This window comes from Colletotrichum gloeosporioides (genome assembly GCF_011800055.1).
Source record: "Colletotrichum gloeosporioides strain Lc1 chromosome Unknown consensus_54, whole genome shotgun sequence".
In the NCBI taxonomy this organism is placed as follows: domain Eukaryota; kingdom Fungi; phylum Ascomycota; class Sordariomycetes; order Glomerellales; family Glomerellaceae; genus Colletotrichum; species Colletotrichum gloeosporioides.
In genome coordinates, this window is record NW_025544699.1 from 479,943 (window position 1) to 505,218 (window position 25,276).

General features: G+C 54.4%; 9 protein-coding genes across 9 annotated transcripts; 4 read left to right on the forward strand and 5 right to left on the reverse strand.

The window, feature by feature from the left end:
- Positions 1-820: 820 nt before the first annotated feature.
- Positions 821-4,361, forward strand: GCG54_00004638 (Alpha-mannosidase; the record flags this gene model as incomplete). Its single annotated transcript, XM_045404684.1, has 3 exons — positions 821-1,167; positions 1,230-2,973; positions 3,021-4,361. The coding sequence occupies 3 exons, from the start codon at positions 821-823 to the stop codon at positions 4,359-4,361; spliced, it is 3,432 nt and encodes a 1,143-aa protein (XP_045262627.1).
- Positions 4,362-4,723: 362 nt separating this feature from the next.
- On the reverse strand, positions 4,724-6,113 carry GCG54_00004639 (Serine/threonine-protein kinase ENV7; the record flags this gene model as incomplete). The annotated part of the gene is made up of 3 exons (XM_045404685.1): positions 4,724-5,265; positions 5,328-5,928; positions 5,994-6,113. 3 exons carry the CDS (start codon positions 6,111-6,113, stop codon positions 4,724-4,726), a joined length of 1,263 nt encoding a protein of 420 aa, XP_045262628.1.
- Positions 6,114-7,407: 1,294 nt separating this feature from the next.
- On the reverse strand, positions 7,408-9,955 carry GCG54_00004640 (uncharacterized protein; the record flags this gene model as incomplete). The annotated part of the gene is made up of 2 exons (XM_045404686.1): positions 7,408-9,412; positions 9,465-9,955. The coding sequence occupies 2 exons, from the start codon at positions 9,953-9,955 to the stop codon at positions 7,408-7,410; spliced, it is 2,496 nt and encodes an 831-aa protein (XP_045262629.1).
- A 3,261-nt stretch (positions 9,956-13,216) lies between these two features.
- GCG54_00004641 (uncharacterized protein) lies at positions 13,217-14,286 on the reverse strand (the record flags this gene model as incomplete). Its single annotated transcript, XM_045404687.1, has 2 exons — positions 13,217-13,863; positions 13,914-14,286. 2 exons carry the CDS (start codon positions 14,284-14,286, stop codon positions 13,217-13,219), a joined length of 1,020 nt encoding a protein of 339 aa, XP_045262630.1.
- Positions 14,287-14,594: 308 nt separating this feature from the next.
- On the forward strand, positions 14,595-17,370 carry GCG54_00004642 (putative nucleolar complex protein 14; the record flags this gene model as incomplete). Its single annotated transcript, XM_045404688.1, has 2 exons — positions 14,595-14,894; positions 14,947-17,370. The coding sequence occupies 2 exons, from the start codon at positions 14,595-14,597 to the stop codon at positions 17,368-17,370; spliced, it is 2,724 nt and encodes a 907-aa protein (XP_045262631.1).
- A 1,264-nt stretch (positions 17,371-18,634) lies between these two features.
- Positions 18,635-19,651, forward strand: GCG54_00004643 (G patch domain-containing protein 11; the record flags this gene model as incomplete). Its single annotated transcript, XM_045404689.1, has 1 exon — positions 18,635-19,651. One exon carries the CDS (start codon positions 18,635-18,637, stop codon positions 19,649-19,651), a length of 1,017 nt encoding a protein of 338 aa, XP_045262632.1.
- A 170-nt stretch (positions 19,652-19,821) lies between these two features.
- Positions 19,822-22,368, reverse strand: GCG54_00004644 (uncharacterized protein; the record flags this gene model as incomplete). Its single annotated transcript, XM_045404690.1, has 1 exon — positions 19,822-22,368. The coding sequence occupies one exon, from the start codon at positions 22,366-22,368 to the stop codon at positions 19,822-19,824; it is 2,547 nt and encodes an 848-aa protein (XP_045262633.1).
- A 310-nt stretch (positions 22,369-22,678) lies between these two features.
- On the forward strand, positions 22,679-23,887 carry GCG54_00004645 (RNA 3'-terminal phosphate cyclase-like protein; the record flags this gene model as incomplete). The annotated part of the gene is made up of 1 exon (XM_045404691.1): positions 22,679-23,887. The coding sequence occupies one exon, from the start codon at positions 22,679-22,681 to the stop codon at positions 23,885-23,887; it is 1,209 nt and encodes a 402-aa protein (XP_045262634.1).
- A 68-nt stretch (positions 23,888-23,955) lies between these two features.
- GCG54_00004646 (DSC E3 ubiquitin ligase complex subunit 4) lies at positions 23,956-25,040 on the reverse strand (the record flags this gene model as incomplete). The annotated part of the gene is made up of 2 exons (XM_045404692.1): positions 23,956-24,730; positions 24,784-25,040. The coding sequence occupies 2 exons, from the start codon at positions 25,038-25,040 to the stop codon at positions 23,956-23,958; spliced, it is 1,032 nt and encodes a 343-aa protein (XP_045262635.1).
- Positions 25,041-25,276: the final 236 nt, after the last annotated feature.

The following is a 25,276-nucleotide window of genomic DNA, read 5'->3' on the forward strand; positions in this document are numbered from 1 at the left end:
GGAGCAACAGTCTTGAACAGTTTACCTCGTCATTTGCCGTTTCGCCTTTTCGCTCTGGCAATATCCCAGTATCTCGCCTTCCGAAGCATCATAGAATTGACCAGCAGGAAGGCGACGAGGCATGCATGCCTCCGGAACTCTACATACCAGCTGCCTTTCGACCCCAACGCAGCTGCTCAACGTCGAAGGTTTCTAGTCAACATGGCAAGCGCTCTCTTCGCGAGTTACCGATGGGTTTTATTCCGTCATGAATTCCATCACCACTCCTTCAACGGCCCTCTGTCATATCGCGTCCTGCATCGTCAACCTTGTGCATCGTGATCGCACTGCCTAGGGTACCTCTGCGGCGTGGCTTGTCTGTTCTCATTCTCTTTTCGTATCCTTACCAGCCTATTCTGCCGAATCACTAGTCATCTGTTCTATCCAGTCCTTCTCCGCATCCATCACCTTCCTGTCTTAGACTCTGGGCGTTGGATTACCAAGTCGACGAGATGAGGTAAGACACACATTCCCGGTGCCAAACGACCTTATCCGCCGAGGAGCTCGGTGCTGCGCCGGCTATCAAGGGGGATCGCATGACGGCTGCGTCACCCTCCATCACACGCCCACCTACACCCAACCCCCCCGCACTTTGGCTGCACCGGCCTGTCCCCGCACGCTCCCACTGGCTGTGTTTCAGTGGTCGCCCAGCTGCGCCAGGGTGTTCCCGTGCTCTGCCTTAGCTCCCCCCGGGAGCTTCGAGTCCGTCTTGCTTTCAAGGAAAGCTAACCAGACATCCTTTTCGCAGTGACCAAAACAATCAAAGACTCTCAATCAGTATATGAACGACGCCCTGAGAGCTTCACAAGCTATTGATAAGGGTGCATCATCTCCATCACCCACCCCAAGGCCAACCCATCACCATCTCACGGAGCTCCAGCGCAATCGTCGCCTGAACAATCGCTCAGCTCCACCCAGCTCCCTCAATCGATTGAAACAGACCGGCAAGCACGCCCTCGACAACACTTCAGGACAGCCCACTATGGGTGGCGGCAGAGAACTCAAGAGCAAGAGCGACTACCCAGCTCTGGCCCAGCGGCCCGTCGGACAATGGATCTCCAATATCTACAAGGAGAGAATTAACCAATTCTACTCCAGCGGACAATGGGAGAAATACAACCTGCTGGCGTACGTGAACCCCACTGCGCCCCGTACCCCATCTGGGGAATATTCAGCTAATTGTAGACCAGGATGATGACGGAGGGCACCGCGTCAGGCGAGCCTCATGTCAAGCTGTCCGTCTGGGACGCTCCTGATACCACTCGGCCGACGTTCGAAGACGCCGTATCGCACGAATTCAAAAAGACCGAGGTTGGCGCTTGGTTTGGACCGTCCTGGTCCACCCACTGGTTCAAGGTCGTTCTGACCGTACCAGAAGAGCTGCGTGACAAGGAGCTGCTTGAATTGCACTGGGACGCCAACAATGAGGGCTTAGTCTGGACTGAAGACGGCAAGCCGCTCCAGGGCCTCACCGGAGGCGGCGAACGTACGGAATGGATTCTGCCGAAGGAGTTTAAAGACGGCAAGGAGCACACCATTTACATCGAAATGGCCTGCAACGGCATGTTCGGCAACGCTCCCGGCGGAGATTCTATCCAACCCCCGGATCCTAACAAGTACTTCCAGCTCGGTAAGGCCGACATTGTCGCCGTCAACCCCCAGGCGAGAGCCCTCTGGATCGACACCTGGATCATTGGGGATGCTGCTCGCGAGTTCCCCAAGGAGTCCTGGGAGCAGCATAAGGCCCTCAAGGTCGCCACTGATATTATTGACGCCTTTGAGCTCGGCAATAAAGACTCCATTCTGAAGTGCCGAAAGATCGCACAGGAGTACCTTGGTCCAGATGTCGACTCTCACAAAGTCTACAGCACCGACAAGGACCACCAGGTTTACGGCATTGGCCACTGCCACATTGACAGCTGCTGGCTGTGGCCATGGGCTGAGACGAAACGCAAGGTTGTGCGATCTTGGTCTAACCAATGCGATTTGATGGACCGCTATCCCGAATTGCACTTTGCGTGCTCGCAGGCTCAACAATACAAGTGGCTCAAGGAGCTATACCCCTACGCGTTCGATCGCGTCAAGACGAAGGTCAAGGAGGGCAGATTCCACCCGATTGGTGGCAGCTGGGTTGAGCACGATACCAATATGCCCAGCGGTGAGTCTTTGGTCAGGCAGTTTCTCTATGGCCAGCGCTTCTTTGAAAGCAACTTTGGCGAGCGCTGCCAGACCTTCTGGCTCCCTGATACCTTTGGATACTCTGCCCAGCTTCCCCAGCTTTGCCGCTTGGCTGGAATGAGTCGCTTCCTCACCCAGAAACTGAGCTGGAACAACATCAACAATTTCCCGCACACCACTTTCAACTGGGTTGCTCTTGACGGTAGCCAGGTCATCTGCCACATGCCGCCTTCCGAGACCTACACTGCCGAGGCCCACTTCGGCGACGTAAAGCGAAGTGTCAGTCAGCACAAGTCCATGGACCAAGACCACACCTCACTGCTTGTCTTTGGTAAGGGTGACGGTGGCGGCGGCCCTACCTGGCAGCACCTTGAGAAGCTTCGCCGATGCCGCGGTATGTCCGATCAGGTTGGCATGCTGCCTAGAGTGCACATGGGAAAGACCGTCGATGACTTCTTTGACAAGTTGGAGCCCAAGGCCAAGACGTTCGTGACTTGGTACGGCGAACTATACTTTGAGCTTCATCGTGGTACCTACACTACTCAAGCTAACAACAAGTACAACAACCGCAAGTCTGAAAGCTTGCTCAGGGACATTGAGTGGCTTGCCACGATTGCCACTCTGAGCGACAATGGAAAGGACTACAAATATCCCAAGAAGGAGATTGACGATATGTGGGAGGCTGTCCTCCTCTGCCAGTTCCATGACTGTCTCCCTGGCAGTTCCATTGAAATGTGTTATGATGACTCTGATGAGGTGAGCACTGCCTTTCGATCCACCGTCGAATCCGCTAACTTTGGTAGCTTTACGACAAAGTGTTCAAGACGGGCGAGAAGATCCTCAAGGATCTCCACAACGTTCTCGGCGTCTCTACCACCACCACTGGTCGCATCAGTGAGACCGTGGCCTTGAATACGCTCCCTTGGCACCGAAGAGAGGTTGTCGAGATTGCCGAGAACGAGGCTGGTGTGGCTTGCGGAGATGGACAAATGCTTGCCATTCGCCCCTTCAAGGTCGATGAGGAGAAGCCAGCTGTCACAATCGAGGAGGTCAGCGATGGTGTCTTCGTGCTGCAAAATGACCAGCTCCGTGTCAAGGTCGAAGATGGTTACATCACCTCCTTGTATGACCGCATCGCTGATCGCGAAGTCATTGAAAAGGGAGGCAAGGCAAACCAGTACGTCGTCTTCGACGACAAGCCCCTTTACTGGCAAGCGTGGGATGTTGAAGTCTACCATCTTGACACCAGGAAGGAGCTCACCTGCGGGAAGACCTCCATTTCCGAGCAGAAGTCACACCGTGTCAGCCTGACGACGGAGATCAAGATCAGCGAGCAAAGCTCCTTGAAATCCACGATTACTCTCTCAGCTGCTCTTAAGGGAGTGCAATCATGGGTTGAGTGCCACGCTGAAGTCGATTGGCACGAGGCAATGAAGTTCCTGAAGGTCGAGTTCCCCGTCGACGTCAGAAACACCGAGGCATCCTATGAGTCGGCATATGGCGTCGTAAGACGCCCTACCCACTACAACACAAGCTGGGACATGGCCAAGTTCGAGGTCTGTTGTCATCGGTTCGCTGACTTGTCCGAGCACAACTATGGTGTTTCCATCCTCAACGACAGCAAGTACGGATTTGCCACCGTTGGCAACTTGATGCGCCTCTCGCTTCTGCGATCACCAAAGGCCCCTGACGGCAATGCCGATATGGGCACACACCAAATTCGCTGGGCCATCTTCCCTCACGAGGGTAATCTCAGCTCGTCGACTGTCCGCGCGGCTTACGCTTTTAACAACCCTCTGAGGTTGCTCTCAGCGCCGGATGCTGCGCAGTCGACCCTAACGAAGAGCCCAGTCACCCTCACTGGAGACGGCTCTTTGGTCCTCGACACTGTCAAGCGTGGCGAGGACGACGAGGATGTCACTCGTGGTGACCTCCCCAAGCGCAAGGGCCGCAATGTCATCCTGCGCGTATATGACAGTCTTGGTGGACAAAGCAAGGGTACCATTGAGACGACTTGGGACGTCAAGCGCGTCTACAAGTGTAACTTGCTTGAGGATGACCTCGAGGAGATCAAGATCGACGATGGAAAGTTCAACATCACCTTGCGACCGTTCGAGATTGCATCGTACCGTCTGGAACTGTAGAATGAATGCCTCAGCGACTGCGGTCTCGACCATGAATGCGACTCGGACATTGCCGAAGTCGACGAGATTGCGACGCCATTTGATGACTTTTGAGAAGCATAAAGACGACCTTGGCGGTGTGATTCGGCACCTAATGAGTGATGGATGGATAACAGGAGATGAACATGTTCCTGACTGGAGTCTGGGAACGTGTTAATACCTATGTAAAACAACACTTGAAATCAGAATGACTCTAGTTCCTTGATCCTACATGCGCCCGCCCCAGAACGCCGCGGTGACTTTGAAAAAGCCTTGCAAATTCCCCGGGAATAATTGTGAACAGATCATAATACAATACACGATTCGAACCCAAACTTTTTCGTTCACAGCGAACCCTCCTGAGGCAGCTCCTCAATGACGGTTTCCACCATATCAATAAGCTCGTCAATGTCTGGCCTCTCGGCAGGCTCGACCTTGAGACATTTCCTCACAACCTCGCGGATGGGCTCGCTGATCTTGGGCTCGTTGGCTGATGCGCCACCGTTGCCCGAATCGACGGCCTTGCCCTTCATGCCCGTGCCGGTGCGCCTGACGCCCTCGTCGGGGAAGCGCCAGTCGCCGCCGAGGACGCAGAGACTCAGCGAACCGCCCGTCTCGTCGGAGCGGGCCTCGAAGGGGGACTTGCCGACGAGGCATGCGTACAACGTGCAGCCCATGGACCAGATGTCCACCTTTGTGTCGATCACGGTGCCCGTGCGTACGTCGAAGAGCTCCGGGGCGCGGTAGGGCATGGTGCTGTGCTCGGCTGCGGTGTCTTGTGTCGCAATGGCGAGGGAGTGCGAGGTGATTGCGATTGGGGACGGGGCGATGGAGCCAAGATCCATCAGGATCGGGTTGGAGCCCGAGTCGTCAATCATGATGTTTCCTGTTTCGCCATACCTGTTAGTTCCCGGTACTTAGAGAGTGTGGCCGCGAATAGAAGCTTACCGGGCTTGATGTCGCGATGCGAATACGACTTTACATCGCCCGACCCGGGCGTCTCCCCCTCCATCAAGGGCCTCTGCTGGTCCTCCTCGTCCTCGTCGTCCGCGCCTCCTGCCGCGGCGCTCGTGACCCTGTTCCCGCCCTTGTTCTTGCCCTTCTTCCTCTTGCTGTTGTTCTCCGTCGAGTCCTCCTCGTCGCCGTTGCCCATCTCCATGCGCTCCATGGCAACCGGCGGGCCGCCGCTGTACTTGTGCATCGCGCGGAGGGCCTTGCAGACGCCGAGGAACAGCAGCATGAGGCGGCGCTCGGGGAACGCGGTGTGGTTGACGAGGTTGGCGTTGATGAGGTCCTGGAGGTTGCCGCGGCGGTAGTAGGGCAGCAGGACGTAGACGGTCTTGGAGCCGGGCTCGCCGCCGCGCTCGGTGGCGATGGCGTGGTCCGCGGCGTGGATGATGCCAGGGACGCGGGCGAAGAGGCGGTAGGCCTCTACCTCCTTCATCGCCTGGGCGACAGACTCGGCGCCGAAGGGGCATCGGATCTTCTTGAGGGCGAATTCTTCATTGGTCGATGTGTCTTGGACGAGGTAGACGTAGGAGAAGCCGCCCTGTGCGAAGGGGAGGGGTTCATTAGCTGCTGGGCCAGTCACTGGAGATGCGGAGGTGGGCTTACCTCGCCGAGGAGACGGAGGATCTTGAAGTTGCGGCTGTTGATCTTGAGGGTCGGGGAGCCGGGGAAGCAGTTTAGGCAGTTCCCGAAGGAATAGACGATATCGAGGAGCATTTGCGCCATGGTGGGCTACTTTCAATTCGACAATTCGAGGATGCGATTTGTATGATGCTGTTGCGGTTTCGAGGTTCGTCCGGGGGAGGGTCTTCTCTCTCTCGCGGCGGAATCGGGGTTTCAGACAGTTGGGAGTCCAATCACACACAGCTCCTCGTTGGCGGTAAACAGTTTAGAAATGGTGAAGCGATCACAACGGACGAAAGCAAGAAGGAAGAAGTAAAAAAAAAAAAGGAAAAGAGTTGCACAGCCTCGATGCGAATTGAGGTTACGTTGACCTTTCCGCGCGCGCGTCACTGGGCTCCGTGAAGAATCAGGAACGGCAGAGCAGCAGTGGACAGCTATTAGCTCTCACCACCCCGGCAACCGTGAGTGGGCAAGGAGCTGACGCAGGTCCGTTAAAAAAAAAAAAAAAGAAGCCAAGGATGGGTACGGTAGTACGTCAGGTCCCAGTGCCGCTCTGTAAGTCGCTTTCGGGGAACGCGGGATTGCGTTCTAGTGTATCCGCCGGAACCGCGCGAAAGGTGACGCAAATAGCAAAGGCGGGTTGCAGAAGATGACGAGAGTCGATGGAGGATGTGAGGATAGACGCGCGATCTGAGGTTGTGAAAGTACTGCAAACTTTGAGACGTGGGAGGCGATTGAACGGGAAACATCAGATCAATTGCTCCTGCTGCTGCTGCTGCTGCAGGTTGCCGCCCTTCTCATCCAGTGAGTGGTGCTTGTACTGGCTGTGCCATGCCCGGCTGAGCTAAGGATTCGTGCGCAGAGACCTTGAAACGCCACGGGGACCTCCTTCTGGCTGGTGGGGAACACCCTACAAACCCAACTCGGGAGACGGCTTTGAACGCTGAGCAGCCCCGGCCGCTACCGACGGGAAGACCCCTGCCGTCCGAATGCAGCCCGTCCCTTCAGCAAGTGCTGGCAGCCGGCATCAGATTTCGAGAATAATTCATCACATGCGACAGAGCCATCGGTTAGTTGTCTGTAATCTGTAGTAGGATCTTCTTATTTTTAAGGTCTACTATTAAGATGTTGTAGAAGCCTTGTGGCTTCAGTATCAAAAGCCCACGGCCATTGTGTCGTCTCCTCCACTCCTCCTGCGAACTGTGGTATCATCGCTACAAATGCTATGACAAACAGAAAACTACTACCGCTCTGCCACCCAAAATCCTACACAACTCCTGCCCATCGTACAGGCTGGCCTCTCCAGGCGATTCAAGACGATATAACAATGAGACCAAGACTTGACCATGAAAAAGTGGCGGGCTTCCTTCGCTTCCAAGAGTAGAAGTCAATACCCCTAGAACGCATCTTCGAACGGACAATCGACACTGTCGTGCCCGTCTCTCTCGCAAAGGGCGCACCACTTGGAGTTGTCCACCACGCCGCTATCCTTGCCAGCAACAGGTCCATTATCCATGGGGTTGGGCAGGATCTTGACGACGGGAGGAGCAGCAGGCAGGGTAGCTGGGGGAGAAGATGATGCCTTGGGCCTCGGCGACAACGGAGGGGGCTTGTGCTCATCGTCCATAGGCTTCAACGCTTCTCTTGTCACGTCCTTGATAGACCTCCCGTCACCATTGGTCTTGCCGCTGTCTGTGCCGAACATGTTGGTGCAGGTGAGAATGTCGTGACCGCCAGTCTCGCAGATCTCGCACCAGAGAGTGCTATTCTCGGTGACTGATGAGTAGGTATCGCTCTCAGGCATGGTGTCCAAGGTGCGGCCACGCTTATGCGTCGCCTCGGGGGATCGAGGCTCGTTGTTCCGCGTCAATACCACGGTGTCACGTGAGTCGCGGAGTGACGAGCGCTGGGCGCCACCGTTTGTCATGGAACCAGATCGTTGAGTTGTGGCGCTACCCCTACGCAGCATCTCCACCTCTCGCTCAAGTTCCTCCTCGCGGTGGTGCTTGTCCTTGACAACAGCACGAAGCTCCACGAGCTCTCTCTCCAACTTCTCGCGCGCCACAGCATTCTCGCGGATCGAAGGGTCTTCCGGTTTCTCGGCATCGGGAACAGAATCTCGACTGAGGGAGTGGATGATAGCCTTCAGCCCTCGAATCTCGTCTTCCTTCTGCTCGAGTTCCTTGGACACAGAAGCCCGATCGCCGTTTGATGGGCCTCCGGGGCCATTCATCGTAGCCGAGGCTTTCTCGCGTTCGCGGCGCAGCTCGGTACGCGTTCGCTCGACTTCACCGCGGAGGAATTCAACCTCGCCTCTGGCTTCGGCTTCGCCACGTCGTGCATCTTCGAGGCCCTCCTCCAATTCTTGTACCAGCTCCTCAAGCTGCTTCAATTGCCGGGCAACCACATCCACATCATCAGTGCGAGACTCGAGCTCTCGAATCTCTCCCATGAGTTCGTCGATGCGTTTTTCATACACTCGTTCAGTCTCAGTACTAGCCATCTCCAGGGTATCGATGGTGCTGCGGAAGTCGGCTCGATGCGCATCGAACTCGGCCGTAAGCATGGCGATCTTGTCGTTCTTTTCTCTAACCAGCATTCGAAGTTGCGCGGAGTCCTTATCGTCGAGACTATTTCGTTTCATGGCTGTCATGTCGGAGTTCTCCATTAGTGTCTGCAGCTCAGTAAGACTGCTTTCCATCTCTGCTAACGTGGCTGCTTGGTCTCTCAACTGTCTCTCACGATCCTCAAGCTGTGTCCTCAACCGTTCCACCTCATGGTCATTGGTGGCCCTCGATGCTGCTCTGGAGCCCGCGCGCGAAGGAACCCGAAATTGTGAGCTATATGACGAGACCGACGTTACGCTTCCGTTTGTTTTGGTCCGCTGCAAGGCTGTGGGCGTGGCTTCCTCGTCAAACAGACCCAGGGCAGAAGCACTGCGAGGTCCCACGCTAGGTTTCCTGTCGAGTCTGCCGGGTGCCTTGCTAGGATCCCCAGCCGTTCCACGCACGCTCTGAGCAAATCTATTGCCAGTGGGAGACGTGTACTTGGAAGGGACTCTGTTGGGGGTTGCGAGTGAAGGCCTCGGCCCAGGCGTCATTTGCAGTTTGCGCGACGGCGACTCTGGGCGCAGGGAGGGTTTGCTTGGCTTCTTCAGTCCAGGACTAGTAGAACGTCCAATGCCAGGACCGACGGATTTGCTAAAAGCGGGCAGCGATGGCGTGGGAGGAGTGAAGTTTGTCGAGTTCTGGTTGCCGACTTTCAGGCCGCCCAAAGTGCTCGCCGTGGGTGTATGTGGGAATGAGCTCGCGGAGGAGCCGGGAGGAGAGTCTCGCCTTACAGCCTTGGTTACAGGCAGGAAAATGCCAGCGCCAGGCAAAGTCGTCGTGAAGTAAGAAACACTGGGCAATCAAAGTCAGCCGTGGAAAACCGCATGAGAACAAGTACACATACCCTTCAACCTCACCAGAGTTCTTCCCCCGCTGTGAGAACTCTGGATGCAGCTCCACCCCTGCGAAAGTGCCCTTCTTTCCCTGCACCGAACCGATAAATCGAACAGTAGCGAGCATATTGCCGGGCACTTCGACGACATCGCCAATGACAAAATCATTCCCGGGCTTACCGGGAGTCGTGGGCGCCATGTTGCGATCGGGCGAGTCGGCTAGCACGCTGTTGTAGGCGTAAGACTCGCTCACATCGGGAATGGAGGCGAGCGAGTTGGGAGTAAGGGCAGCAAGGGAGGATTTCCGCGGGAGAGTCTTGTGCGAAGGAGTGAGACGCGAATGGGCGTTGTAAAGCGAGTTGAGGCTGGGAGAAGAAGCGGTTGTGGCGGAGGGGAAAGCGCTCGTGAAGCTGGTCGCTTTGCGAAGAGAGCGCGGCTGGTTGGCGAGAGACCGATGGGTCGGCGCGTATGCGGCGGTCGCTGTTGTTGTGGTGACGGACATGATGAAATAGTTTGGGCGAATTCGAGGTAATATTTAGTGGGTGCCACGGTTCGTGGACAGGGACCCGGCCACTAAACACGACCACTAGAGGGAGCGCTGAATGGCAACTTTACTGGACGTGGCCTTTGTTAGGCCGCGCAGGTCAGGCCAGGTTCCAGGTTGTGGTGTGTTGTTTCCCGACGCCCCACTGGACGCGGCGTAGCGCAAATGCAAGGTTGGGTTGCTTGCTTTAGTCGTGGCGGCAGCCGACAGCGAATGGGAGGCGCGACGAGATCCCTCTTTGGCGGACGGGACGGTAGAAGAAGCAACCCAAGACCTGGCTGGCGGGAAAAATTTCGGGTCGATTTGGTCGGGTGGGAGGGAGAAGAGGTACGCTCTGGCCGACAAGAGGCTAAAACCAGAGACTCGCGAGGTGTGATCGTCCCGATAGCTTGACGTCTGTCTCTGGATCTGGCCTTAGCCAAGTTGGGGCGGTAGCGTGTAGTTGGGCGCAAAAGATTGTCTCTCTGGCCGAGATGTCTTGCGATGGTGGCCTTGTCAGGGTCCTCTGGCAGCAGTTCCAAGCTGCGTGGTCAGTGCCGGCTGTGGAAGACTAGGACAATGACAATGACAATGACGATGGTCCGGGCAACGACAGGGGGTTTGTCAAGCGGCGACGGCGACGGCGACAAAAGAAAAAGAGGACGGAAAAGTCCAATGCGACAGAGGGAAGCTCGCAAGATGAGGGGCTTTTTGTTGCGCTCTGAGCCTCCTATCCCCTTTGAAAGCACGGTCGCTCTAAAATGTCCTCAGACGTTGACCACTTTTTGGCTCAGCCTTTGGGGTAGGGATCCGATGGCCAACAAGATGCAGGGGGGGCGGTGGGTGTCAGGGAAGGGGGATTGGATTGGAGTTGGTGATCCGTCAGGAGTGTAGCGCTATCCTTGCTGGCGGTGATGGTGGTAGCGGCGGTGGTGGGATGGTTAGACGATGCAGATGTAGCGGCAGGTACCCGTATCCCTTGGGAAGAACTGGTGGAGTAGTATGTGTTTGTGCGTGTCGTGGTGGAATGGGAGATGGCAACGAAGGGTGAAGAACTAAATGGCAGTGAGTCGTGGTTGTGTGTGACTTGCACTGGTACAGATTGGTGTAAGGAGAGACAAGGTCAAGACAGTCAAGACACACCAAGAAGGTGGACAACAGGTTAGCGACAAGAGTCGAGCGAGTTGGCTGGCTGCTGGGGATTGAGACAGACAGAGCCAGAGACGAAACCTGAGATGGAGACAGAAGACGACGACGAGGTCTTTGTATCACGAGCAACGGCTCCCCGATGTTTACGTGGATCCAGATCCAGCAAAGAGCAGTCACAGGTGGCGGCTGCTCGTGATGGGCTTGGGCAGTGACAGGCCCTGACTCTGCGCTGTCGATGGCTGCAATTGGACAGTGTAGCTGCGTCGCTCCTTCATCATCTCCATTGCGAAGCAGCCGCAGATCTTCTAGATGTCGACCCCTTGAAGCCCACGGCTGCCGTCAGTGGTTCCAGCTGCACCCATCTCCTCATGGTTGCCATGACGCTGTCGTAGCTCTGCATCGTCCGAACGTGGCTGTCTTTACCGCTGCATGCAGACAGCGGGGCCAGGAGCCGCCCAGCCCAGGGGACTTGACCGCTTGCATGCAACGTGTTCGCCTGTCCGTCGTGGCTGCTGTGGCCGTCGCGGGGTGAACACCTCACTTCACACATTTCTCTGCCTCACGCATAGCTCATGCCATCTACGTCCACCTCACTTGCGGATACCGCAGAGTACCTTGGGTCGGTAGGTAATATCCTTCACAAAGTCTCTCCCACACCTCATCAGAAGCAGGTACGAGTGCTACTGCCCAAAGTTCAAACTGATTAACCGGCGTAGCATCAGGCCAATAATTGCAATCGACCACTCGCCTCTCGATTCTGACATGTAATCTTAGATTTGGTTCCCTTGCCCAGTCACCTGTCTAACGCCTCCCAAATTTAGATGGTCACCGTCAACGAACTGAACCATGGCAGCCACATCAGATGCTACCTGATCGGTCAGCACCAGCTCCCGCTTTCCGGCAACCCGAATTCTATTGTCATTCTTTGGCCGAGGCGGGCTTGGATCCAGCTGGAAAGGACCAGGGACAGCGCCGTCGTCCGCCCAAAAGAGTCAAGATAGCGTTGGGCAAGATATGGGTCCCATGCAGGTCGTCACACGGCTGCGTGATGCGAATCAGTTCCGACAGGGCCTGCCAACGGTGGCAGATGCCCCCCGCCGGCTGCGGCTTGCGTGCATTTTATGTCGCGAGATGTGTTGTTCCTAATTTGCTTCCTAATCCAGCAACCCTGAGAGAAAGAACTTTCTCGCGGACAGAAACCCACCGTCCAGGCCCAAACCCAAAGTGCCCCAGGTTGATTTCAATCTTTCTCGGTCGTTGGATATCGCTGCTTTGGGTGAGACCCCGTTCCTGGAATCAGACAGGGACGGCCTGGGCGTCTCCTTCTGGGAATGACTCCATGCCGAGAGAGGGTCCCTGGGGTTTAGCGTCAAAGCTTCCGAAATCCCAGGAACAGTGGGGGAAACCGCTAAGAATCTCCGAGCTGGCATTTGCCCTGCCTGACCTGTGCCACGGGTGCATCACCACGCTAGATTCAAAGCTGGCCGCCGACTGGACCGACGTGAAGCACGGATCTAACAGCTTACGATCAGACGAAAATAATCTCGCCAATCTGCCTTCCGACCTCTCGCATTCAAGGATATCATTTGAAAGAATAATCGCATATAGGTCTGTGGTAATTTGTCACCTAATCATGGCATAGCCCGAGCGGAATCTCACTGCGCTTGGTTCACATTCTTATCGAATCTGTAGGCAACAATTCTGTTGCGTTTTGAGACGCGTTGTCTATGCCATTCTGGCGTGTGCGTACACGACTTGCCATTGGATCTCCCACCTCGCCTCGGAAGGGAATGAATTGCAAATGAGTTGCAATTATGCGCCCTCTTCCACGTGCTACAAAACCACAACAGGCCGTCGGCAAAAAGGTGCTTAATCTTGACGCGCTACCGGTCTCGGGGTACTCCCTGCTATCGGCCGCACCGGGCCGTGTTGAGTTGCAGGAATTTTCTTCTCCGAATCGAGTGCGCGTTTTCATGCCATCAGCAGCCTACTCAGTAGCCCCTGATTCATTCTCCGATGCGCCGTGACAGGGTGTAAATCCATGGTAAGGAGCCGTGGGCAGAACATGTTTCGATAGATATTCCGCTTTTTTCAGCTGGGCGAGTCGTGGCCTCTCTCAATTATGTCCTCTCTGTGGATAGGTCGTGTGCCATCATTGAAGACCATTGCTTCTCTATGTCGGCGTCTCAGACGTTGTTCTTCCGCCGAGTGCTCTCTGGTACGGGGCACCTGCTCTACGGATTGCTCCGCGGACTGCTGGCCTTCATCGCCCTCGGCATTTGACAATGTTGACTGCAATGCAATTGTAAAGCCAGCAATATTCGCATCCGGAGTGAGATTGAAATTCGTTTTGGACGCCAACTTGCAGGCAACAATGGCCTTCGCGCCAGCGGTGGTGTGTGCAATCCTGGTAACGATGTCGACGATACGGTTGTTCTTGTGTTCCATGTAGTAGATGAAGTTTTCCTGAACCTCGGACTCGGTGTCTCCCCAAGGCTGCTTCGCCAGCCATTTCTCAACAAACTTGGCCTTCACCAGCATGTCGGCGCCGTACTTGGTAACCAGCTCGAGGACAAACATGAGGCAGAACCGTTCGGCCATGTCGCGCAGATAATACTCGTCCCAGTACTTGTCATCGAGCTTGGTGTGTTCCACATCCTCCAAGCTTAGCTCAAGGGACCGCACGAGGGCCGTGTACGCTCTCCATGTGTGCAGTTTGGAGAGACCCTCTGCAAAGTCTATAAGTCAGTCAGCTCTTCCGCTCCGCAAACGCACGAAAGCTTCTCACCATTGGTCTGACCCGTCAAAGTCGCAAGAGCACGAAGGCTCCGCATGCGAGTATCGTAGTCAGGCCGGGTAATGCCATAAAGCAGATATCGGACAGTGTCGGTGTCGTTTACTGCACGGTCGCAGAGGATCTTAATTGCGACATCCCGGATAGAGAAATTCGGATGGCAGAGAAGTTTGTCAAGCGTTTCGAGACCAAGCGAGTCCTCTGTTTCCTGCGTAATATACTGCGTCTTGGGAGGTGATGTCTTCACTTCGTTCTCGTCGCGGATGTACGTCAGCATCTGGGTCATCATGGTGACCATGCCGAACGTAGCGACACCAATCCCCAGCAGGACGATGCGCTCATCACGAATAAATGACATGAAAGTCATGTTGAAAATCTTTGAATGCGAGGCTATTGAAACATTGTAAAGTAGCTTGTCGCAAGCACTTTCGGAAGAAGTGTTGGCGGGATTTGGGGTGAGGTTTGGTCGAGGTTGCGTGGAGGCCAGCTTCCTTACTCGCTGACGATGGAAGCTGGGTGAGTGAAGCTCGCCGCTGGTTCTGCCATGCGCCACCGCCTTTTCCCCACTATATCGATAAGATAAGGCACAGTCCCTCTCAAAAAACTTTTGGAAGATTAGTGCCTGCCATTCCCCAGTTGCGAAACCGACACCATTTTTGGGGAACACTCGACAAAATGGCCGGCTCGCAGCTCAAAAGGCTCAAGTCCTCCCTCAAGGAGCAGGGGATCATCGGACCGCAAAAGTCCAAAAAGCAAAAGCGCCAGATTGCACAGGAGGAGAAAGCGAAGAATGACAAGCGCCTGCAGAAGAGTGCGGCCCTGGGGCAAATCAGAGAGCAATTCAATCCGTTTGACCTCAAGCACAACCCAAGAGGACCCAAGTTCGATGTCACAAGCAACAGACCTCCCGCGGGAGCCGCCGCAAAGGGAATCAGCGGTCGTCCTGGAGTAGCAAAGTCTATTGGCGAGCAGAGGGTACGCAGAGTAGCTCATTGACCGCAGGACCATCTGCTAATTGCAAACGCAGCGCCGAGAGACATTGCTCGTCGAGATGCAGAAGCGAAACAAGGTCGGAGGAATACTCGATCGTCGATTCGGTGAAAACGACCCAGCAATGGCCGAGGAGGAAAAGATGATTGAACGTTTCGCCCGGGAGAAGCAAAGGTCACACAAGAAGACTTCTCTTTTCGATCTCGAGGAGGCCGAGCCACTCACAGAACTGACCCACATGGGTCAATCGATCAACCTGGACGGCTCAGCACTCGCAGACGACTTTGACGAAGACGACCTCAACGGCTTCGAGAGCGACGATTCGGATATGCTGGCAAAGAGAATGAAGCGCGCTCGTGCTGGTGAACTGGGAGACGAGGATGCCGGCGACGACCAACCCGAGAGGAAAAAGTCAAAGAAGGAAGTCATGGAGGAAGTTATTGCGAAATCGAAGGCGTACAAGTACGAGCGCCAGGTTGCAAAGGACGAGGACGAAGATCTACGATTGCAGCTGGACAAGGAGTTGCCAAACCTTCAGGCTCTACTGTTCGCTGGCGGCAAGAATGATACTACGAAGTCGGATGATTCAGGGAGGTTGATTGCTGGCGTTGATAGAGCTACCTTTGACAAGGATTTCGACTTGCGCCTCAAGAAGCTCGTCCAGGATCGCAGAGCTGCGCCCGCCGAGCGTACAAAGACCGACGAAGAGAAGGCGGAAGAGGAATCCAAGAGGCTCAAGGAGCTTGAGGAGAAGCGTTTGAAGAGAATGAACGGAGAGCCCGTCTCCAGTGATGAAGAAGATGAGGATGAAGAAATGGAAGACGATACCGCTGGGCAGCCAGATTTCGAGTTTATCACTGAAGAGGAGGACGAGGACTTCGGCCTTGGTAAGGGAATCAAGACTCGCCCAACCGCAACCGAACTCGGCTTCGACGATGAGGACGACTTTATTATCGACGACGACCTGGTTGCCAGTGGCTCGGATCTCGAACCCGTCAGCGAAGAGGAAGAGATATCTGACGAGGACAGTGAGGGAGAGGGAGAGGCTGAGGATGAAGACGAGGACGACGAATTTACCAAGGGCCTGCTCAATGAAGAAGAAGCCAAGAGCTCAATCTTCACAAGCGCGCCTACAGGCGACAAGATGGCTGTGGAGGGCGAATTGCCATTCACGTTTCCATGCCCGCAAAGCTACGATGAGCTGCAGGCTCTCGTGCAGAAATACCCCAGCGACAAGATGCCTACCATCGTGCAGCGCATCAGAGCTCTATACCATCCAAAGCTGGACAGCAGGCACAAGGAGAAGCTTGGAAACTTTGCCAAAGCACTTGTCGATTTGGTAGCCAGCGATCGCAGTGATGGTAGCCCGTCTTTCCAAGCAGTGGAGAGTGTCGTTCGACACATCCACTCATTGGCCAAGATGTTCCCCATCGAGATTGCCGTGCAGTACCGGTCTCATCTCGAGACAATTAGCCAAGAACGTCCTCTTGCTCTGCATATGGGAGACTTGACATTACTAGCTGCGATCGGGTCGACATTCCCAACTTCAGATCACTTCCACCAAGTCACGACACCTGCAATGCTCACTATCGGGCGCTACCTTGGCGGCAAGATCCCGCAGACCCTCAACGACTACGCTATTGGCACCTACCTCTCGACCTTGGCCGTGCAGTACCAGCAATATTCCAAGCGTTACGTCCCCGAGGTCATGAGCTACTGCCTCAACACCCTTTCCGCCCTGGCTCCCACAGCCCCTCCGGCCACGGGAAGCTTCCCTATTCACCAGCCTGCGGACGGTATTCGCCTAGCAAATGCGAAGAAGATTGAGCTCCGCCAGCTCTCCCCAAAGGATTGTTCCGCCACTGGTGTATCCGGCAAGGAGGCTGAGTCTACGAAAGCCGCTTTGTTAAGCACCACCGTCCAGCTCCTGGGTGCCGCCGCTGACACATGGACTGGCAAGTCGGCTTTCTATGAGACCTTCCAGCCTGCCCTGAACCTCGTCGCGCATCTAAACAGCAAGGCCTGCCGTTCCAAGTTCCCCGAGGCCCTCGGCGAGCAAGTGGAGAAGTCCAAGGTCAAGCTGGACCGCATGCTCAAGATCGCTCAGCTCTCCCGTCGCCCGCTCGAGCTACACCACCACAAGCCCCTTGCCATCAAGACCTTTATTCCCAAGTTCGAGGACTCCTTCGATCCGAACAAGCACTACGACCCCGACCGCGAGCGCGCCGAGATGGCCAAGCTCAAGGCGGAGCACAAGAAGGAGCGCAAGGGCGCCATGCGCGAGCTGCGCAAGGACGCCCAGTTCATGGCCCGCGAGAATCTCCGCGTCAAGAAGGCCAAGGACGAGGCATACGAGAAGAAGTACAAGAGGCTCGTGGCGGAGATCCAGAACGAGGAGGGCAGAGAGTCCAATGCTTACGAGAGGGAGAAGGCGGGCAGGAAGAGGGCGAGACACAGGTAGACATATCCGTTGTCCGTCTGCTTGCTTGCGTAATTAAAAGTTTAACGTGCTTATCGGCATCTTGTTTTCTCTTTGTATTGAATACCAGCATGAGGATGGGTTGGCGCCACTGTTTCTAGGCCGAGACGTCTGGATGGGAAGATGAAGACCGGAATAGAAAAGATTTCGAGGCAAACAGACTTATCTCAAAGCCTTCGTCCTAAGTTCGTGAGTCCGTTTGTATGGGAATTAAGTGTCTACATCTTCGGCCAAAAATCATGCTCTATCCATATACCGCGTCAGCTTCAAGTAGACAGCTACAGGCGCTCGAGGGAAATTGTCAGACCTGGTTCGCGCATCAAATTGGCTGAATATTCGTGTTTTCAGTATCATCAACAAACTTAGTAGAGGTGCTGCTTAGTTTGGTGCCTGGATTCGGGTCAGAATGTCTTCATAAATTGCTGGAGAAACTTTGCCTACTGTCTGCAATACAACGTATCAGAACAGAACATAACCTTACCTAGGTACTGGTAGGCGTCGCGAGTTGAGATATTCTCGAGCCCATTCGTGATCGGTCGATTTGTCACACTTGTTGGTCTTCGGTCACTTACACGGACAAACTCAGATAACAGAGTAGAGGACGCTTGCAGCTAGAACAATATGAAATGACGTTCCTAGCTGAAATTCCTAAGGTTGAAATGTTATCCCCTTTATTGCTTTGTTTCTTAGATTTCGAAGTAACAATAGTGATGTATAAATCGCTGAGAGTATTTGGAAGTCAGAGTTTCCAAAGGAGGAATAGTATTCAATTAGATTACACTAGCTCAATAAATGAAAAAAAAAAGAAAAAAAAATCCCTCGGAGCATCACTTTCTTGTATCTCTGGACAGGGAGTTAGAGTTGAGCATGTCAAGTGCGTTGAGGTTGGCTTCGACCCATAGTAGGCTACTGACACCTGGTGGCAGCTGGTTGTAGCGCCGATTCCTCCACAATAAGTCCCAGGCATCTTTCCTGCATTCATTCAACTCAGCTTCCTTCCTCGCAACAACCAAAACACATCAGTTTTTATATTGCTTCCGTGCGAGCTTCCTGAATGAGATGACACTGTACTCGGGCACCTCTAACTTCATCTGACCTGGGTATTGAAAGTGCGAGATTGCGCCATCACACAAGCCGTCTCTCAGCCTCGAATCAAATTTCCTGGTTACTTTTCTTTCTCACTTACATCTGCTCACGCATCCACAACACTGTGAACCGCCAGAGGTTTCTACATCCGCCCAGCGCCATGGATCCAAAACAGGCCGCCGCCTCTGATGATGAAGACGACTACATGAACATGACCTTCGACGAGCCCCCGCCAACCTCATCACGGGGCGCAGAAACGTCACTGCAACGCCGCCAGCGCCTCAAGCGCGAAGGCGAGATCAAAGGACGCGTCAAGTCGAAAGAAGAACTCGCCGCCGAGGAAGAAGCCACCCGCGAAAAAGCCCTCTCGCGCTCTATGCTCAACGACGCGGCTGCCAAGAAAAGCAAGGGTCTTGCGATGATGGCTAAGATGGGCTTCAAAGGCGGCGCGCTGGGTGCCGACGGCAACACCACTGCGAGGACAGAGCCGATTGCTGTGGAGATCAAGGACGGTCGCGGGGGTATCGGCATGGAAAGCGAAAGGAAGCGCAAGCTGCGTGAGGCGGCAGAGAGGTTCGAGGAAGAGGTGAAAGAGGGGAAGAGGGTCAAGATCGACCCGCTCGAGTACCGCGATCGCATCAGGCAGGAGAGGGAGACGGCGCGAGTGCAGAGTCAGGTCTTTGCGGCGCAGAGGATGGCAGAGAGGATGGCGGAGGAGAAGGAGCTGGGTGTCGGAGATGGGGAGATTGTGGAAGACGCGGAGCTGAAGGAGAGGAAGAAGAAGTTGGCTACGGGGGCCAAGTCGAGGCCGCTCAAGTCCATTAACGTGCTATGGCGCGGGCTGGTGAGGCATCGTGAGGAGAAGGAGAGGGATCGGAAGATGAAGCACGATTTGGAGCAGAGCTTGTCGCGGCTGCCGACGTACGAGGATGACCAGGAAGATGAGGACGACCGGATGGCGCTGGGAAAGAAGCAGACAGTTTACGTTACGGCGGAGGACCTCGATGAAGAGGATCCAGAGCTGGACAAGTTCAACGAGTTGGAGGAAGCAGACAAGCTGCGGCGGTTGGTGGAGTATCTGAGAAAGGAGCACAACTATTGCTTCTGGTGCAAGTACACATATCCGGACGCAGAGATGGAGGGATGTCCTGGATTGACAGAGGAAGATCACGACTAAGTGGCAAGGACGTGGTTGCTTAGACACACTGAACGGTGCAGCGCCGTTATTGGTTATACAGACATGGCATTCGGAACGTCACTGCTACAAGATATGGTGGAGGAGTCATGATAGGTGTCGTTATAAGTGTACAGATCTTAGTCTACATAATACAGAGAGGACTTTTGCCCCTAGGGCTTTTTGATGAGAATATCATACACGCCCATCTCTTCAGCCGTTTGTTCCATTAAACCTTCTGGAATGACACCCATTTCCTTGATGTATTTCGACTGAAGGTAACCGGACATCTCTTGCCCTCGCTGCTTCTGCGTCATCTCCTCGAGTGTCTTGGGCTCTCCGGGCTGTCGCGGCTGTGCCTCGACGAACGCGTCCATGTTGCGCTTGGCCAACCGCAGCTTCTGCCTAGCTGGTCCAGTATCGAACTTCAGGCTAGTAGTTTCGAATAGCATCTCGAAAGTAAGCATCTCTGGTGGCGTCCAGTCGAAAACTACCTTGAGTGTCTGCAGGGCTACGACGATTCCAGGGTTGTCTTTCAACCGGCGGAAAGAGTGAAGGATTTTCCTTGCGAACTGACCGTCGAAACCTTCGGCCTCGAAAACGTGAGCAAAGCGGATAGTCTCCGCAAACACCTCTCGTGCGTTCTTGATTTCTGCGATGCGCATATCTCCGGTTACGGTGTGAAGTCTGTTGATGGCTAGCATCTTCCAGAGCGCCATAAAGGTGTACGGGTCGGGCTTCACTTGTCGCTTGTGGACGAGTACCTGATATACCTCCTTTGCTTCAGAAAGATCGCCCTTTTGGGAGAAAGACTCGATCAGCTGGTTCATCATGAAGGCGTCTGGGCTGATTTCTGCCTCTCTCGAGGCGTCCCACAACTCCTCCAGCTTGTTATGCAAGCTTCGGAGACGGTAATTCTCGGCGAGTAAAGAGAAAGTCTCCAGCGTTGCCTTTGGGACCGCAGCGAGCTCGGCGTGGGAATCAGACACCTCCACGATGCGAGCAGACCCATCCATACATGACAGTCGACGGCGGTTCTTGACAAACTCGATGCGAGATTGGATCATCGACCACGCAAGGCTATCCGCCAGTTGGAGGTTATCGGCTCCTCCTGATCTTTGCCAAGCGCCGATGAGGCCATTTATCTGGATACTAGCCGCCTCGATGCCTTTCGACTGCATGAGCTGAAAGACGCTGTATGCCCCATCCAGATCCCCCGCACCGATCAATCGTTTGAGCCATTTCCCGAAGAAAAACTTATTGCCAATCTTGGAGGGCAACACGTCTTGTTTCATCACGTCGACCGTTCCTGAAAACATCATGTCGACGAAAACTTGCAGGGCTTGAATCGTCTGGTTTGTTATCAAGAAAAATGAGATGACCAGATCGTAGTCTTCTAGCCCCATCGAAGGACCAAGCAGATCTCTCATCCGTCGATAGGTGTCCCATGCTTTCTGTCTTGACTCTTCTGCTGGATCTGCCGCGCAGCTTCTGATCAACGGTACCATGATGCGGGGATCGAGCTGTTGTTCCAATAGCTTGTTGATTGCGCGTTCTGCCTGGACAATATCCCCCTTTTGGCAGAACATGCGCACCCCGAGCTCCCAGAATTCTTGGAAGTTTTCTGCTCCGCTATCGCCCAATGTTGCCATACATCTCTTCCAACTCTCGATCGCCTTGGCATCCCAGCCATCAACAAACATTGCCTCTATCGTCACCAGTTGCTGGGATGGGCTGAGAGGAATCTGGTTTTCGCTTAAGTCTCTGGCCAACATTGAGAGGTATGTCAGTCGGCCGGGATTCCTGGTTTCGTCCACCGACAATATTTGCCAGAGTATATCCCATACCTCATGGGGCACACTAGCCCATGATTTGGATAGAGTTGGCCTCGTCAAGCCGTAAAGCTTCCAGACTGTTTGTATCGTCTTCGCATCTGGCTCCTCTCCTCTTCGTATTTGGTTCGTGGTTCGTTTTAATACAGAGTTGAATCGTGAAATGCGCTTTCGCTGGTTGAAGTTCCACGCGCTCTCGGGTATCTGTGGTATCGGATCACTCCTTCTCTCCGACGGGTCTTTTTGTGCCGCCTCGTGGATCGTCCCTAATGTTGCGATTGGGTTCGAATCGTCGAATCCGCTTACATCAAATCCCTTCTCTTCCAGCTTTTTTTCCAGGCTCTTGATGTACAGGTCCATAGTCTCCGTCATCTCCTCTGGAGTATTCGCTCCTTCAAATTGTGCCTCAAAATCCTTTGCGATGGAATCGATGTCGTTGACTCCGAACGGGGCCAGAAGTCCGCCGCCTTGAAGACTTGACAGGGTCGACTTGATATTGGCTATCATGCTCTTCTTGAGGCCCTCCTCCAACGCTTTCGATCCGCTTAGAGAATCATTATACGCATCTTCGCCCTGAAGGGCCTTGACCTTGCCTGCCGCATTCTTTTCAAAGAAGCGCCAGGTGGGTTCTCCCTTCTTTTTCTTTTGCGTCAACTCTTCTAGAAGTGAAGCTGCCGCGCTTTTTGGAGGTTCATCGGAAGTAGATTCGGTCGTCGAGGGGTCGATATGCTGGGCGTTTCGTCTCTGGATACGGGAGCGGGCCAATCGAGAGCTATGTCGGGTAGCCCATGATTGCGGGGTTGCAGCTGTCCCTAATAACGAGAGACAGGACAGGCAAATGAATGTGTTTCGACACGTAATGTCACGAAAGAGAGCTCTATGAGACATAAGGAGAGGCGAAGTTGGTCGACATTGAAAGAAATAGAGAAGAGTTGAGTTTGACGCAAAGGAAGCTCAAGGAAATGTAGTGAACGGGTTGGGTCAGATTTTTTGATGGACCCTGAACCCAGGTACGCGCAGCGCGGAATCGTCTTATCTTATCAGAAAGCCCACCGACAGCCACACCGCCTGCTGTGCACAATGCTCCCGGCCGCCACGCCGTGGCAGAAAAAGATAATTTTCAGACTCGCTTTGCTCGGTCTACCTAACTTTTTTTTCTCGGTCACTCGAGCATCGCTAGCCACGAAACACCGGCACGATGTCTTCCGCCCCGGAATGGCTGCGATTTACAGGACATCGGTCCTTTGCGCAACGATTAGTACTATCCACTCTCACGGGACGACCCGTCAACATATCGAAAATCCGCAGTTCCTCGCCAACACATCCAGGTCTTGCGCCGCATGAGGTTTCTTTCCTCCGACTCCTCGAAGCCGTCACCAATGGAAGCTCTGTGGAGATTTCATACACCGGTACCACGATCAGGTACAACCCAGGTCTGATCACCGGCACAATTGCTGGATTTGGCGCATCCGAAGGCGACGTCATCGAGCACAGCTTGCCGGCGAACAACAAGCGCGGCGTCACATACTTCCTCCTGCCACTCTGCCTCCTTGCGCCTTTCTCCAAAGCTCATGTCAACGTCCGTTTTATGGGGCCTGGTGTCATCACCTCTGCGACCGAGACCGGCGACATCTCTGTCGACACCTTCCGCACAGCTATTCTACCTCTTTTCGGTCTATTTGGAATCCCACCAGCGCGAATTGAATTGAGGGTTCTGCAACGATCTTGCCCTGGAAAGGGTGGCAGAGGTGGTGGAGGCATCGTCGAGCTTCGATTCGCTAGCCAGGTCCGGCTTCCGAAAACGCTTCATCTGAACCGAAACCCCGGCAAGATCAGGAGGATACGAGGTGTCGCATACTGCACAGGAGTCTCAGCGTCCAACAACAGCAGAATGATCCACTCCGCGAGAGAGGTCTTGAACGCATTGGTCTCAGACATCCACATTGCGGCTCAGTATGACCAGGCGCCGCTCATTGAGGCGGCTGATAAGTCCAAGACGCGGACAGGTATTGGATTTGGCTTGAGTTTGGTCGCCGAATCGAGCTCTGTTGGCGTCCTCTACTCGGCGGATGTTGTCGCGCCCCCAGTAGGTGGTGTCGTGCCTGAAGATATCGGAAAAAACTGTGCCTACCAGTTGCTGGAGAATATTGCACAGGGAGGATGTGTCAGCATGTCGTCTGCCAGCACGGTATTGACGATGATGGCCATGGGCTCCGAGGATGTGGGCAGATTGAGGATAGGGAAAGAGGTCATAGGTACGGAGGAGATGGTTGGCTTGGCCCGGGACTTGCGAACGTTTGGCGCAAGCAGTTGGGGTTTGAGGGACGTGGACGACGACGAGTCGGGTGACATTCTTGTTTCTGTAAAGGGCAGCGGTGTGGGTAATGTTGGTCGCAAGATTGCGTAAGATACCAAGGTGCACCGGCGCCATTTGAAGACCAGTCGGCATTAAGACTTTTGTGATACCCATTTGCACTATCTTTGATTCCTCTGATTGCGTTCTAAACGGGGCATTCTCCTCATCGCCGAGAGCCTAGTTAACGCAGCAGTATAACCCAAGGTTTGTAGTGAATGCCCTGCTGCTCCGCGAAAGTCTGTGGTGGCGTTCCTAATCGTGTGAGAAATGTGAAATTCGCCGAGAACCCCATTCCCTGAAGTGAGCACGTCGAAGAGATGATTCCCGTTCAGCGAGCGAACCCAGCGAGAAGATCGACTGCTGTCTCGGCTCCTCTCTCCTTCATTGCTGGCCTCCACATACCGGTTGGGTCTTAGGGGCTGTAATTCTATGCTCTCAGTGCCCTCCTCTTCTAATCCGGGTGCATCCCTGTGTACGCCCCTTTCTTCGGCGTCGTGATCTTGGGTCGATGTTGCTGTGTTTTGTCCTCCTAAAACTTGAGGCCAGAAAGGCTGTACAAGCGGTCGCAGCTTCTCTCGCTCAGAATGGACGGCTAGCATCAGACATTGGACAGCTAAGATGATGAGGTCCAGAGCCAAGAATGTGAGTTTCGAGGTTGGTGGCTTCTGTCCAATGAAGTCGACGATAACACCGCCATGAAGATAACCTCTGGCTGCCTCACCGGCAGTGGGTAAGGCTGAGAATATGTGCAGGAGAATGCATATGAGGTTCGGAACGAATACTGAAATGACCTGCGAGCGCGGGGCCTCCATCGTTAAGGGGTAGTCATGGGGCTTAGGCGTAAGCCAGTGATGTTGACCATATACGCGGACAGCGAAGCGGAATATCGAACACCTGGCGGTTGGGTTAGAATCTAGTTGATTGAAGCGAGAACACGAACTCCATACTCCATATAATACAGTGTGCAAAGTTCCGCGTATACCAGAGCATCGAGATTCTGCAGCAACTTGGTCATAAGGTCGAACTTTCTCGCAAGGCCAATGTTGATCTTTCGATGCTTGCGGCGTCGTCGCCTTTGGGCACCTCGTGTAATCGAGTCACCCGCGGGCAGCGACAGCTCTGGGGCCCCTCCACCATCCTCTTGACCATCTGGTGGAGGGATCGATCGGCCTGGGAGGGTATCGGGCGCAGCATCATCGACCATAGCTCTGGGGCCTCATTGGTGTCGAAGAAAATCGCTGCGGCGTTAGAAGAGGCGTCGCTTCACATACTCCAGCAACCGGAGAGAATGTGAGTTCAGAACTGTTGAATGTGCGGTCTCACGATGGAAACATTCGCAGAGACCTCGGCGACCGTTGCAACTTGACGTGGATAAGGGTGGCCGACCGTAGCTGCAGGGGTGCCGAGAGTGACGCCACAGCTTAGGCAAGCTTCTAATGG